Source organism: Amborella trichopoda, chromosome 9, assembly GCF_054954075.1.
Source record: "Amborella trichopoda isolate Santa Cruz 75 chromosome 9, AtrichopodaSantaCruz75HAP2 v2.0, whole genome shotgun sequence".
In the NCBI taxonomy this organism is placed as follows: domain Eukaryota; kingdom Viridiplantae; phylum Streptophyta; class Magnoliopsida; order Amborellales; family Amborellaceae; genus Amborella; species Amborella trichopoda.
The window spans coordinates 31,754,969-31,771,682 of NC_142344.1; the positions used below are offsets into that span (position 1 = coordinate 31,754,969).

At 35.1% G+C, this 16,714-nt stretch overlaps 1 protein-coding gene across 5 annotated transcripts in view; it reads right to left on the reverse strand.

Annotated features, from left to right (window-relative positions):
• The window catches only part of LOC18428505 (ubiquitin carboxyl-terminal hydrolase 9), a 31,640-nt gene that overhangs the window by 11,130 nt on the left and 3,796 nt on the right, over window positions 1–16,714 (reverse strand). For all 5 annotated transcript variants that reach the window (XM_020663770.2, XM_006837776.4, XM_088846738.1 and 2 more), the window contains 4 exons: window positions 10,418–10,669; window positions 9,879–10,023; window positions 2,466–2,525; window positions 2,284–2,379 (listed from right to left, as the gene is read on the reverse strand). In XM_020663770.2, coding sequence (XP_020519429.2) covers window positions 2,284–2,379; window positions 2,466–2,525; window positions 9,879–10,023; window positions 10,418–10,669 — 553 coding nt within the window. The remainder of the gene's footprint in view (window positions 1–2,283; window positions 2,380–2,465; window positions 2,526–9,878; window positions 10,024–10,417; window positions 10,670–16,714) is intronic.

Sequence of the window (16,714 nt, forward strand, 5' to 3'; positions counted from 1 at the left end):
TCATTTTTGGGGTAGAAAATAAATGTCTAAACTACTAGGCTTAAAAGAATGAGACGTATATGCCAAACATTTATCCTAAGAATCAGCATAGTCAAGACTTTCACGCGTGAGGTGAAATATAGAATTGGTGCAAAAGGATTGAAAAAAAATATCTAACTACTAAAGCAATGAATACAACACCCATGGCCGTCGTCCTTAAGATAACATCCAAGAAAACTGTTCACGGTTCCAGTAGAGAGTCAATTCTGGAAGGGAAATATACAATCCCAAAAACCTACCCGAACAATGATCTACTTCAAAGAGGTATACACTAGAGCAGGGACACAAAATGGTAAAACGGGTTTATCAAATTCTAGTGTGCATAAAATGAGTTGTTACCAATTTGTTTAACAAAGAACGCACACACGCGCACGCACAGCCACATATGCACGTGCACACTCAGGCACACGCACGCCACGCGTCCACACACACACACACAAAGGAAAGAGATTGCAAACGCCCAAGAGCTAATTTCTACAGCATTAGCAATATATATATATATATATATATATAGGAAAAAGTTTATATAAGGATGCAACCTTATAATGTAGAACTACAGATGCACGTCAAAAATCCATCGAAAAAGGTAGTTTTAATGTTGAAAAACCCTTTGATTGATCATCTCGACATCGAGATGTATAACCATGAAAAATATAAAGATTTTAAGTTTCAAAAATAGTGCATTTTACAGCATATTATCTACACCATCCATTTTCAAGATTTTCATATGTTTATAGATCTACTTGATGTTAACCATTTTTGAAATTTAAAATTTTATAATTAGATATAAAAATAGATTTTAATATAATCCTAAGAACATTTTACATCAAAATCATATACCATGATAAAATTTGAAGGTGCACCTTACCTCTACAACTACGGATGCATCCGTATGCCAACTGCACCCATATATATATATATATATATATATATATATATATATATATATAAGAAGCCACTACACAATGCCTATGGGAAAAAAATGAACAGGGTTTTTGCCCAGAGGCTCAGTGCCGTCCGATTTTTTCGAACAGCGTGGATAAATCGACCGGTCGATTTTTCACACGACAACTATGGGAAAACAAAACGGGCTCTACGAGAGTTGTTGCAAAGTTTCAAGCAAAACCGCAACAGCTCTCGTAGTGTGGCGAAACATTATTCATTATATATATATATATATGGAAAACACTACGCAACGCCTATGGGCAAAAATAAACAGTGATTTCACCTATGCTCATCACCGTCCAAAATTCATTGTGCGGTCACGGTTGCCCGGTAGTGTTTCAATTTTCTTCATTTTCTTTAAAAGAAAAAGTGTTAGTCGAGTCGATTTTTTTAACATTGTTTTAATATTCTTTACATTATGGTAAATATTAAAAATTGTTTTGCTTAGTAATACTCACTTTTATATTTTCCCATCTTTTCCAGAAAATTTTAAAAATACCCCTAGACACAAATCAATTCGTTAAAATCCATTTTTTTCATTAATTTTCATTTTTATTTGAGCCGTTGGGCATACACTGTTCCATGAGCCCATGGGCTCACCCTAGCATCGTTCTATATATATATATATATATATATATATATATATATATATATATATAGTGATTTCGCCTACCCCCATCACCGTCCAAAGTTCATCGCGCGGTCAAGAATTGTCCGGTAGTGTTTCATTTTTCATTTTGTTTCTACAAATTGGAATGACCTGAAATTTGGAGCGTGTATTCATCAAAAATAAGGGAATCTTTAAAAATTATAAAAAAAAATATTTTAAATGAAAAAAATTGACCAAAATACCCCGAAGTTTTGGGGGTATTTTGGTCAATTTATTTTTTGCAGATAATTTTTTTTTATATTTTTATTAGAAGCGCCTCAGTAAGATGTACATACCCTCTAAATTTCAGATCATTCCGATTTGTAGAAAAAAAATGAAAAATAAAACACTACTTGACAATTGTGACCGCGCGATAAATTTGGACGGTGATGAGGGTAGGGGAAATCACTATTAATTTTCGCCTATAAGCGTTGGAAAGAATTTTCCATATATATATATATATATATATATATATATATATATATATATATATATATATATATATATAATTGATCAAGTGAGAAGCTATACATTGCATTCCTCAAAAGTCATTAAGACAATTGATATATAATTGATCAAGTGAGAAGCTATACATTGCATTCCTCAAAAGTTATTAAGACAATTGAATTATTACTAAAGTAACCACTCACTTCCTGGTCCATCTGCAACTGAGCATCCTCAAGTGTTTGATCGAAATTGGTCAATAAGGCATGTCTCTTCTTGTTAAAGTAATCCCAAATACGAACCTGTTAAATGGCACAAAATGAAAATGGTTAATGTACAGTACATGGCATAAATGGTAAGCAAATAGCCTAGTAAAAACATTTCTTGCCTTCTCGGAATCAAGCTTTAGAAGCTCACAACACTTGCTATAAAGCTCTTTGACAGTTCCCTGAATCCAATAAATGAATTAGAAAAATTGGAACACCAATATTGACCATAGATTATGGAACTCATATTCAAAATCAGCCACGCCAAGACTGGGTTATATATATAACCTATTGGACATAAGCAATGATGCAATGACTCCCTTCAACAAATAACATGCTACTGGACATACGCAACGATGCAATGACTCCCTTTAACAAATAACACGCAAACTACGATAGTCAAGAAAATAACATCATGCTAGCGTCAAATTCTAGAGGGCATCCGGAACAAGCCATCCCAAAGTTTATAATAACTTCTGCAGTTCTTTTTTTTTTTTTTTTTTAATGGCCCAAGTTGCACCCAGGTACTCGGTTCAGCAAGGAGCCGAGTCCGAGTGGACTCAGCCAAGTTTTCAATCACTGTGGCCTCTTTCATCTGCCATTTCACACCTTAACACTTGAGAAGGTGATGTAAATTTTACACACCAAATTAAAAAAAATTGTATACTAAATTCAAAGAAGGAAACAAAAAAGTATGTATGTCCCAAATTAAAATTAAAAGAATAAACAACAAGAAAAATAAGAAAAATATACAACCCCAAAATATTTAGGAAATGCACAAATTGCGACCTGCCTAAAGGCATCAGTTCAATACAGAAATCTTAAGTCTATAGAAAATGAAATACCTTCCAAAATGTACAAAATTTTATGACATATTCTTCATAATTCTACTCTTTTATTGTCTATGCTCACTATACAGTTAACCTCAGGTCTCTATTACTAAAGGCAAACCTAGACCAGAGGTTTCGCATCTATTACTCAAGGCGATCCTAGAACCACAAATCGAGGCACCATTTTCATTTCTTTAAGGTACATCCTTCAATTACTTTTCCTCTCTCAGATATTTGAATCTCATTCTCTTTTTTCTCTTCGCTCATTTCTATCTCACATCTAAAGCTCTCTTACCCTCAATTTCAGAAAATAAGCTCTATTACCCTCTCTGTTACTTTCTCTTTGTTTTCCCATTTTGCTATGTACAAATAGATAAATACACCCCTTTTTATTTGTTTATTTTTCCTTCGAGAAATACACACCTCATTATTTTCTCTCTTGCAATAATTTCTCTTTCATTCATCAGTTTCTCTATTCTTATCCCCTAAGGAATGTTAATATAAATATTACGAAGTTCTACTAACAGTAGGATAACCCAAATAACGAATAGGAAAATGTAATTCCGTATTTTATTATATATTAAGGTAAATATTTGATAGCCTGAAAAACTATTTTAAGAGAAGAGTAATATCCAACATGTTAAAAGAGAGAGAAAGAGAGAAAGCGTGAGATATTAGTATTTATTTTTATTAGTATTTCAGTTTTAATACAACAGTTTAAGAAGGGTGAGGACCTTGAACTTTCCCTTAGCTCATTCCAAGCCCGGGTGAAGGAGGTGGGTTGTGTTAGGTAGGCAGGTAACATAAAAACCTTGCCAAAACTTCCCATGAATCCTTAATCTACGCCATCTGCTTATGCTAGGGTGTTCCCCATAAGCAACACGTTGTACCGTAACATGGGTACAATGAGAAATGAGCAAGGATTAACTAGGGCGTTCCCCAGAAGCAACGTTGTAGCGCCACTCGGTTGCCGAAAAAATAGGCAAGGGTTTCCACGTTATTTTGGACAAGCACGGATAAAAAAGCTCATCCAAGAGACTTAAGACTCACCCAACCACATGGAATATAGGAATGCTTATAAGTAAGAATATTGAGTTAGTGGATACAATGAAACAAAGGGCAATAGATATAGCAGTTAGTGGATACAATGAAACAAAGGGCAATAGATATAGCATGTCTATAGGAAACTAAGTAGAAATAGAAAAAAGCTAAGGAAATAGATGGGTATAAACTTTAGTAGATAGGAAAAGATAATAATGAAAATGGTGTAGGCATAATAGTAGACAGATTTAAAAGATGTTAATGTCAAGAGAGTAGGTGATAGGCTCCTATTAATTAAACGATTGGTTCCTATTAATTAAACTTGTATTAGGGGAAGAGATAATTAACGTGATTAGTACTTATGCACCACAAGTAGGACTAGATGGTAGAATTAAAAGACAATTTTGAGAGGATATGCATGGACTAATCCAAGACATACCAAATGGCGAGAGGACCTTTTTAGGAGGGGACTTAACTGATCATATAGAGAAGACTACTAGAGGATATGAAGGGGTACATGGGGAACATGGATTCTATGAAAGAAATGAGATGGGCGAGGCTATTTTAGATTTTGCTATGGCCTATGACCTAGCAATAGCAAACACTTCCTTTAGAAAGCGAGATGAACATTTAATAACCTATAAAAGTGGAACATATAAAAGCCAAATAGAATTCTTCCTTTTTTTTTCTTTTCTTTTTTTTTCAACTATAACCAAAATGTATAGAGAAATATCTATAAGTCCCTGAAAGATCATGAATATATCGCTCTATAGAAAGCCACTAGACACCAAATGCAGCCTGTCCAATGCAAGGAAAGAAACTGACGATAACAAACCCAAGACATCAATGCAATATTAACTGGTGGCCCTAATAAAAACAATTGGACCCTCAAAAAAAAAAAAAACACCCACAGAAACTAAGGAAAAAAATGCAGAATAAAGAACCAAATATCAATACCAATGTTTTGTTTTCTTTCAATTTGGTTTGATTCTCCTTCTTTTGAATCGGGACAGAATGCTGAATTCTCATTCATTTAGAGAGAGAGAGAGGAGAGTTGATCAGTGTGGTCGAAAGGAGCAGCTGCCTGTGCCATCCTGGGAACTTCCATGGCCTCACAGACCTTTGTCTTGAGGGCGTCGAGTAACTCTATGAGGTGGAGGACCTCAGTTCGGTCCATTTCGAGGAGCATTCCAGTCACTTTTCCAGCATGATCATGATCCAGGCGATTGACAAGAGGGAAGAGTTGTTCTCCAAGCATCACTCTCCTAGTGATAGACTTCTTCCTAGTTAAGAAGTAAATCGACCATCATGTAAAGGCTGTAAGGTTATCTCAAGGGAGAGTTCGACTACGCAATATAGGCTCCTGGTTATGAATGTTTACATAAAGAGATAGAGGATAAGGGCTAAAATTAATAGGTGTCCACGAACTAGGTGGTGGAATTTAAAAATGAGAAAATGGAACTCTGAAAAGGTTAATATTATGTGGAATGACATGGCTGACTATATTAAGAAAGTGACAAAAGAAGTTTTAGGATTCTGATAAGGATACTTGGTGGTGGAACACATATGTTGGAGGTGAGAGCGTGTTCGGGAGCGAGATCACTATTTCTCTAAACCCGGTTCCCTCTAAGATTCTTTATGGGATCAGCAAGAAACAATCACGTTATAAAACTTGGCAATGCAATAGAAATGATCAAAACTTCGAAGAATGTAAAAATACTAATAAAAATGCTAAACAAAAAGTAAATAAAGCTAAACTTAAGGAATATGATACATAGTAAACTGGGAAGAAAAAAAGATGAAAAAGATGTCTTCAAATTAGAAAATATGGGAGAAAAAAAGTGTAGGGATCTAGACCATATTAAATGTATTAAGAATGAGGAACATATGGTCTTGGTGAAGGATATAGAGGTCAACGAAAGGTGGAGAGTTTATTTTCAAAAATTATTAAATAACAAACACAGTAGGAACATTCCGGTAGAAGGAACTGCAAGCATAAATGAGGGTGGAGGTCATAGATACATTCGTAGAATTAGGATATCAAAAGTGAAAAAAACCTTGAATAAGAGGAGAATAGGAAACGCTTTAGGACCAAATGGCATCCCGATAGAAGTTTGGAAATGCATGGGGGAGATCAGTATTGACTGGTTTTTTCGCAAGTGTTGAGAACAAAGAAAATATCAGAAAAATGAAGGAAAAGCACCATGGCACCTATTTACAAGAACAAAAGAGACATACATAATTGTGAGAACTATCGAGGGATCAAACTTATGAGCAGTTATGAAGTTGTAGGAGAGTAAACAACGACTAAGGCATGAAACGAGTGTATCAAAAAACCAATTCAGTTTTATGCCAGAGCAATCAACAATTGAAGCTATTTCCTACTTAGGCAACTTGTTGAGAAGTTTAGGGCGAAGGGAAAAGACCTTCACATGATCTTTATTGATACAAAGAAAACTTATGATAGAGTACCTCGAGATTTTTTTTGGTGGGTATTAAAAAAGAAATGAGTATCTAGATACTATATCGACTTGGTGAGCGATATATACAAGGGAGAGTTAATTAGTGTGTGGACAGCTAGAGGAGAGTGAGTTTTAAGTGACAATAGGCCTACATCAGGGGTTAAAGTTGAACCCATACCTCTTTGTCTTAGTTTTGGACGACTTAACTAGGGACCTATAAGATAAGGTACCGTAGTGTACGTAGTTCGTGGATAACATAGTTTTGATCGATAAGACCTGAAGCGTGTTAACGCAAAGTTAGACTTTTGGCAAGATGCTCTAGAATCCAAAGGTCTTAAAATCAGCCAAACTAAGATAAAGTATATGGAATGCAAATTTAGTAATAATAGGGGCAGAGACAAGGAATAGTTGAGATTGATGGCCAAATAATATAAAAAAGGGTGCATTTTCAATATCTTGGGTCGATAATCCAAAAAAATGGAGAGCTAGAGGAAGTTCTAGCACATAAAATTAAAGTCGGGTGGGTGAAGTGGAGATGTGCAACTGGAGCTTTACGTAATCGCCGCATACCAATGAAGAGGAAGGAGAAATTCTATAAGACAACTGTGAGATCAGCTTTGCTTTATGGGGCCGAATATTGCCAAGTGAGAAACAGCATACTTGTAAGATGTGCAGTTGAGATGAGAACGTTGAAATGGATGAGTAGCAAGACAAGAAGGGATAGAATTTGAAATGAATACATTAAAGAAAGTAGACTTAAGTGGGCTGCCATGTGCAGCACAGACCCAGTACAACACCTATTAGGAGGTACGAGTTGGTTCAAGTGGAAGGCTTGAAAAGGGTAACAATAGACCCAAAAGGACATGGTTGGAAGCCGTGACAAACGATATGGGGACTTATGGCCTCACTGAGGGTATGGTCCTTGATAGAGCATAATGGCGGACCATGATTTGTATAGCCAACCCCAAAGAGATGAGAAAGAGCTTTGATGATGATGATTTCAATTTTAATGCAAATGTATTTTTCATTAATATTTTCTTAGTGATTTAAATATCAATGTAATTCAATATAAAATATTTTTCATTTAATGAAGTCTATGGCATTTTTTATCATTGCAAGTCTGCATTGGTGCACTATCATCATATACTTCAAGAAATTTGCTTCATTGTTGTTTAAGAAGGGAAAATATCATTTAAGTGGTCAAAACCCCTAACAAAATCATTAGGGGGGTCAAAAGATCCTAATTAACATTCGATTGTTTACTTTCCAAGTTTTATTTCGCTCGTGTATCTACTCAAAAATATCTTTAACAATACCCAAACTGCCCCTGTTTAGGGTTAAGAACCCTGAACAAGGAGGGTTTTAGTAATTTGACCAACCCTGAACAAGCAAAGGTACACCTATCATTTAGTTGGGACTGCTTAGGTGGGTCAAATTGCTAAAATTCTCTTGCTTGTTCATGGTTCCAACCCTAAACAGGGTTTAGCAATTTGGGCATTTTTGTAAGTATCTCTTGAGGAGGTACCTAAGTGAAATGAAAATTAAAAAGTAAATCTTCTAATGCTAATTGGGAACTTTTGACCCCCTTAATGATTTTGCAAGGGGTTTTTACCCCTTCCATGATATTTTCCCTACTAATTGTTATTGTATTCAATTTTTATAATTTTCAATCAATATTCAGTGTGAGCAGCTATATGTATCATAGTTTGCATACTCAATAGCTCAATACCAAGGTATCTGCACCCGATCTAGAGGGATCATTCCAATGTCCCACTCTTTGAATGTATGAATTTAAGTATGCTCAGTTCTCCAGGACTCCTCGGTTCTCAACCAAGTCAAAAATGACAAGATCGGTTCACTCATATTTGTTGCCAAGACCGGTATGACCAGTAGGGAACGAATAGGGATTCATTTGACCTGGTTGAATCTCTCCAGTTGTTAACAAGTCTACGAATATCATTTTTAGAGAATAAAGATATAATTTATATCTATTTGAGCTAGTTATTAGTTACATTAAATAGCTTAAAGACCTTAATTGTCAATCTATTGTAAACATAAATGACTTGCAATTAAAATCAGAATTATAAAAATAAAAATTAAAAGCAATAAACTACTATGCCAAAAAGTCCATTATACGAAGTAAGACTCCCACTCTTCACATAACAAAGCCTCTCACTTTCACAAGGACAAAGGGGAAATTAAATTGGATCAATCTTGAATGCCATGTTTAGCATTCGCACTATCTATGCATCCATCTCATACTCCAAAAATAGAATCATACTTGGTAGCTTGGATTTTGGGTTACATATATGTTGAACAGTAAGGATATACCATCCACCCATCCACCATCTATGCCGAGGACAAATTATCCATTCGTTCCATGGGATGATTGGATGATTACACAGAATCATTTAAGAGAATAAAAAGGTCTTGATATTTGGATTTGGGTTATAAAATGAGATTAACATTAAGTGCAAAAAAAAATTCCTGTATTAATTAGAATTTATTTTTATGATACAAAAATTTGTAATTTGCCCACCTGGTCGAGCCCACCTGGCGACTGATGAGCCCAGGTCTGGGTTTGAGCTTGTGAATTGAAACACACACAGCATGTGTGCCATACCAGTCGCTAATAGAGAATGCAACAATGTAACCCTACTATAAGAACAAGAAAACAAAATTGAAAGAACAGAAAGAAGGGAGTACAAATAAGGAAGGCAGGTACAAAAAGGACAAACCTTCCCGATCAAAAGAGTACCTTCCTGAACTCCCCCATGCATGAGGGAATCTACGGGGAGCTTGTCTCACTAAGCACATGAACTACAGGAAATAGAGTTCTCTTTTGCAAATCTAACTCATGACTGTTCATCAATCTCTAGGGAATAATCCAAAAATAATCAATGCTTCAGAACAGATGTTGTATCCTAGTCAATAAAATCATAAAAAACTGGTGTTCTAGCAGTGTCCACCGCCATACCATGCCTCATAGGACCCAAAACAAATATCTCCCCCGAGAATATAGTTTCATATCGTAACACTGATTGGCAAGTAGAAGCACCAAAAATTTGATAATTACATTCTAGGCTAGCAACATTCTCAATAAAGTTTATTCTGCTAGATGCTATATACTACATACAAATAATTTCTTAAAGGAACAAGATGTACAGCTTCTAACTACATAAACCAGCAAGAAATGAAATACCTTTTTGCTTATTCGGATAACTGACTTGGTGTTATCATTTGCAAGAATTAGATGAAGCTGTAGTGGATAAACCTCTATACTAAAACCCTTATGAGATGGACCATCCGAAATCATCTTTCTGGGGAGCACCGGACCTCCTTTATACCTGCATAAAACAGGAGGAAGCAAGGATTATAGATAATTAGAGAATGAAGAAAGCACTTAGACATCCTTAAAATACAAACTTTGAATACACATAGCACCAAATCAAACGGCTAAAAACCACAAATAACACATTCCTGGAGCAGAAACAAGTAGAAAATCGTAAGCGATATGAAGCAGAAAACAACATGTGTACAGCAACATGATCAAACATCATAACCCAAACCAAGGTTTGAAAACATTATGTCACTACCAAAGGAGATTCATGGAAAATAAGTCAGTGTTACCAATCAGAAAATGATAAAATGGAGTTAAAAAGAAAAAATCCACAGATAGAGAAGATACTGAGTTGGATGTTCCTTGGAAATAACAATGGCTGGCAAAAAAGACACAATTACCATTCAAAAAGTTGCTTCCAAACATCATCAGGAACCAAAACATAGTCATGGCCTTCTTCTAGTGACCTACGCAACTCCATCTCACCACCCTCATCCATCACATCTATCACTAGATCAGTATTGTCGATGCTTCCAGGCCTCAATGCAATAACTGAAGAAGCCTTTTTGGCATACTCCCAATGAGAAAAATTGCCTTCATTCAAATCACTTCTTGCATCTTGACCTACATATTCTTGCCAGCTCCTCCACCACCTACAAACACATAAGTTAGAAACTAATTAATCACTATGTAATTAAGATCACATCATTTACTATAAAGTAGCATACTAATGCTTGGAGAAAATAAAAAAATGAATCCACTATACGATCCTCAGATCAAAGAAAGCTACTTTCCCACAGTGACTGATGGAAAGGCCAAACATCAAAGTGAAATAAGAAGCAGACAAAAATCAAGATCGATAACCTTGTATTATAAGGACAAATGAATATAGAATAAAGAGGAATGATACTCCAAAGCATCCCACACTAAAGGAAAAGCAATAATCACAAAAAAATGAGAAACCAAAATTCGTTGAGGCCCCGTTTGGTTCCCTGGAAAGAAGATCCATTTCCATGGATACCAGTCAATTCTCACATTTGGATGTGCTCTCAAACGGGATTCATGTTTCCGCGTGGAGACTAGTTTCACATTTTGAGCCCATTTTGTGGATGTCAATTCCACCAAAATAGGTGGAATTACACCAAAATAGGTGGAATTAACATTTCCAGAAGATGGAATGCCTCCCCAAAACCGAAATGGTGCAGTAAACTACCTATGATAGTGCGGGTTGAGGTCTGCATCAAAAACATCTCATCGAACCTCTCTCTTTGTATTTTCCCTCTCTCTTTCCTCTCTCTCTCTCTCTCTCTCTCTCTGTATGTAACACTTCTCTCTATCTCTCTCACTAACTTCTCTATGTGTCTCTGTCAACCTGCTATCTCTCTCTCCCTCTCTCCCATCTTTCGCTCTCTCTCCTATCTCTCTATCTCAAGACCTTTCCCTCCTCTCTCTCTTTAATATCTCGCTCTCTCCCGCTCTCTATCTCTATATCAACCCACAATCTCTCTCTTTCCCACTCTCCTTTCTCTCTCCATCGTTGTAACCAGCAAGCACTCTCTCTCTACTTTCCCACAGCAATTTTAAAATGCTGCCATTTATTCCTCACTTGTAAAAAACTATAAAAAATATCTTATAAACAATCTACCCACAAAAATAAAAATTATACAATATTGATAATGGTAGATCTTTAAAAAGAAAAAGGATACAATATAATTTCTAAATTTCTGACACATCTTCCAGGCAATCCAAACAATGTACAAGCATCTTCCAGGTCTCTTACCAGATGCTATCCAAACAGCAGACACCTATAAACCAGGAGATACCAATCCCAAAGAAGCCAATTCCAGGAGAGGCATCTCCCCTGGACACACATTCTACGGAACCAAACAGGCCTAGGGAACCACAACGAATGCCACAAATTGATCAGAAACACATGTAAAGAGAAACCATGAAACAAATATTATGGTTTAGATGTAAACTGAACAAAAATGCTTCTAGAGTTCAGTGAAGAGAGACAGAAAAGTCAGATTCACATGAATATAAATCTTCAAAAAGATAAAGTCATCAACAGAGATTTACCATCAATGGTCCTAACAAACATCACAAAATATGACAGAAAACACACATAAGACACCAACAGTCTCACAAGAATCATTAAGAAGCTGTCCTGGCATTCTAACTGAAATAAACAAAAATACAAAAAATAGACATGAGCAGAAAGATTATTAGCGAAATTCTCACAATGAAGAATCTCACAACGAATATCCGCATGCATTTACTATGATATTGAGATCTAAACTTATGATTATGTAAAAATTTATGGTATTTGGCAACCAAAGGGGTTCTAGTACTTAAAGAATGGAGATATTTGTAACTATGAAACATTGGTGATCAGACATCCAAAACACTAAAGAATCAAATATCTCCTCTTTCTTTCTCGTGTATAGCATCTTTTCTTTTGTACATCATCATTTTGCATTGGTTATTTGGTCTCATTGAAGACTTCGAGTCTGAGTATGAATGTTGAACTATGGACTATAGCATATGGTGTATTTTTTCCTCACTACTTTTAGTTATTCAAAGAAGCAAAATTTTCAGTGATTTGTATGTATCTCAACATTCACATGCATATAATTGCATAAAAACATTAGTTCACTACTTTTAGTTATTCAAAGAAGTAAAATTTTCAGTGATTCATACGTGTCTCAACATTCACATGCATATAAATGCATAAAAACGTTAGTTAGGACATATATAAATCATAAATACATATATTTAACACATATACAGCCATATATGTGCGTTTGGACAGCACATATAAGCATATACGTGTATATCTCACACCTTTGGGTGCTGAGGTTCTAGGTGCCCGCCTAGGCACAGGGCACACTAGACCCCCCATCTGGCCCAGCATTTTTTTAAATCTTCAGTGATAGGAAATGAAAAACTTACTAAACAATAGTAAGAAATTTTGATTTCTACTCATGACTTGAAACCCTCGATTAGTTGGTGAATCTTCACCCAAATACCTTCCACAAAATGTCTGAAACAATCTCAAGAGAAAGCCAATCTCTTTATTTTTTCAAAAGCCTAGGCTGGAAGAAATAAAATCAAAAGTTGAAAATTTTGGTTTTTGATCACCTGAGAACTACGTAAAATGGTTCTAATGTGTTTCTTTTTTTTCCTTCGTTTTTTTTTTTTTTTTTTTTTTTTTTTGTGTGGGTTTGGGGTGGGGGTCTTGGGGGGTGGGCAGGTTGGTACATATACCCTCCCAAACCGTTTCCCCTCCTTTCACCCCCCTTTTGGGGTTGGACAATTTTGCCCTTGCACATCGGCTTATTTTCTAACCATGAGCATGGAGTGGATATGCAGGTGCATTACTTATGATTCTATACCTAGCATATTTGGGTGATGCACCAGCATATGGGGGCACCTCACATTATTCTACATATGTAGTAACACATTATGTGGCCTCATAATGCATTATCTAACCGCATTTTAAGACAATGCCTGGGAACTATATATCCCAGGGCCCAAACTTCTGCATAACAGTAACTAACTATCTACCATTTCAAAAAAAGGGAAATAACAAAAACATAATAAGTTCCATCCACCCCAGGGCCTCCTGGTTCACTTGGCTGGCATATCAAACGAGGCTGCTCACAAATGATAGACTCCAAAGATGGGGATTCCAAATGGAAAAAAAAAAGACATGTTATTTGTGCAAAAACAGAAAGGGATAGCCCTGACCATTTGCTCAACTACTGCGTAATTGTAAATCACCTTTACCAAGTCATATTGTGGAGGTTTAACACAGTACTAGTCAGCCTCAACACGCAGAACATCATATCACATTGGTCACCAAAGGAATTCCCTAATAAATTCCTTGTCAAACTTTGGAAGGTCTCTCTCCCTACCATGATCTGCGTGATTTGGCCAGAAAGGAACTAGATGGTGAAAGTGAACCGAAACTGATCCATCCAATCCCTTATGAGAGATATTACATGAAAAGTCCAAGGTTGCGTTGCAGTCATTCACATACCACCCCCAAGAAGTCATCTTCAGCTCTTATCTATAATACATGAGCTGTCCTCCTAACAGTGAGAGCTCTGCATATGTAACTTTGAATGATGTACTAAACAGATAAGAATATTTGAGGCTCGCGAGCCCCATACATTTCAGTCTACTATATTCACTTCTATACATTCTTCACACATTAATATAACGGATTGGGAACCCACTCAATCCCCTGGCTAACTTAGCCAGAAAAAAAGGGTATGATAGGTCAACTTGTCATGCTTACATGCACCCTTCATATTTTATTAGCTGATTTTTTTTTTTTTATTTGAGCATGTAAGCAGCAAGTTACCAAGATATTCCATGATGGAATATGGAATAACAGCTCCCATGAGGCACCATTTTGGTTATCATAGTGATAAACTTGGGTTAAACATGCAGGGTTCTGCCAAGGATCGTTCAACTACATTTACATCCGAGAATCCTCATCCATAGCTTCAATATGTAATAACTGATTTTTTTATTTTTTTTTCACCTTTTGTGCTGGTTAGGGGGTGTGCATGTCCCAAGAAGTCCCATTTTTAATTGGCTCCTGGCAGCCTAGGTGGAATGTATGGGTACCAAAGTAACACAAGGGTGTTCAAGACCTAGAGCCATCTGCTTATGGTTTGGGAAATTTTTCTTTCCCTTTTTTTAAGAAAAAAGAACTTATGGGTATGATTTGTGAAGGTTAGACTTCTCTCAATGCTAATACATTTTAATCCTTCTACCAATATGTCTACAGTCTAAGAAAGTTTCATATAAATGAAAAATCCAAGGTTGCGTTGCAGACATTCACATACCACCCCCAAGAAGTCATCTTCAGCTCTTATCTATAATACATGAGAGCTGTCCCCATCACAGTGAGAACTCTGAGTATGTAACTTTGAATGATGTACTAAACAGACTAGAATATTTGAGGCTCGCGAGCCCCTTACATTTCAGTCTACTATATTTGCTTCTATACATTCGTCACACATTAATATAACAGGTTGGGAACCCACTCAAATCCGTGGCGAACTTAGCCCAAAAAAAAAGGTATAATAAGTCAACTTGTCATGCTTACATGCAGGATGCACCCTTCATATTTTAGCTGATTTTATTGATTTGAGTATGTAAGCAGCAAGTTACCAAGATGGCCCGTTTGGATCCCAGGATTTTTCAATCCTGGGAAAAGTCAATTCTGGAATTGACATTTCCTGGAATATGGTGTATACTGTTTGGATTGCATCCGATAGAAATCAAGAAAATGCAAATTCCCTATTTGGATTGCCTGGAATATCTTTTTCTTGGAAATGCAAATCCTTTTTCTCTCTATCTAAAATTTTTGAGATAGTTTCTCTTTCTAAAATTTTCTCTAAAATTTTAATACAATCTCTTTCAAAAACTTAAAATTTAAAATAGTCTCTCTAAAAATTTTGAGATAGTTTCTAAAAATTTTATATACTTTCTCTCTCAAAAATTTCATATACTTGCTCTCTCTAAAAGTTTGAGATACGTTCTCTCTAAAATTTAAAATTTGAGATAGTTTCTCTCTATAAAAATTTTGAGATAGTTTCTCTCTCTAAACAATTTCAGGTGGTTTCTCTCTGTAAAATATGATATAATTTATCTCTCTAAAATTTTAAGGTACTTTCTCTGTCTAAAACTTAAAATTGGAGATAGTTTGCTTCTAAAAATTTTAAGGTAGTTTCTCTCTCTAAGAAATTTTAGGTAATTTCTCACTCTAAAATTTGATATAGTTACTCTCTCTAATTTTAAGATGCTTTCTCTCTCTAAAGCTTAAATTTTGAGATAATTTCTCTCTCTAAAATTAGTTTCTCTCTAAAATTTTCATGCAGTTTCTCTCTCTAAAATTTTAATATACTTTTTCCCTCTAAAACTTAAAATTTGTGATAGTTTCTCTATCTAAATTTTTTTAAATGGTTTCTCTCTCTAAAAATTCAAGTACTTTCTCTATCCAAAATTTGATATAGTTTCTCTCCCTAAAGTTTTAAGATATTTTCTCTCCCTAAAACTTAAAATTTGATATATTTTTTCTCTCTAAAATATTCAAGTAGTCTTTCTCTCCATAACTTTAATATGATTTCTCTCTCTAAAACTTAAAAATTGAGATAATTTCTCTATCTAAAAATTTCTAAATAGTTTCTCTCTAAAAATTTCAGGTACTTTCTCTATCTAAAATTTGATATAGCTTCTCTCTCTAAAGTTTTAAGATATTTTCTCTCTAAAACTTAAAATTTGAGATAGTTTCTCTCTAACAAATTTCAGGTAGTTTCTCTATCTAAAATTTGATATAGTTTCTAATCTCTAAAATTGTAATATGCTCTCTCTCTCTAAAACTTAAAATTTGAGATAATTTCTCTCTAAATATATAGAGATATTTCTCTCTAAAAAATTTTAAGTAGTTCCACTATCTAAAATTTAATGTAGTTTCTCTCTCTAAAATTTTAAGATTTGACATACTTTACTCTCTCTAAAACTTAAGATTTGACATAGTTTCTCCCTCTAAAATTTTAATATGATCTCTCTAAATATTTAAATTTGAGATAGTTTCTCTCTCTAAAAAATTTTGTATACTCTCTTTGAAATTTGATATAGTTTCCCTCTCTAAAATTTTGATATGTTTTCTCTTTCTAAAA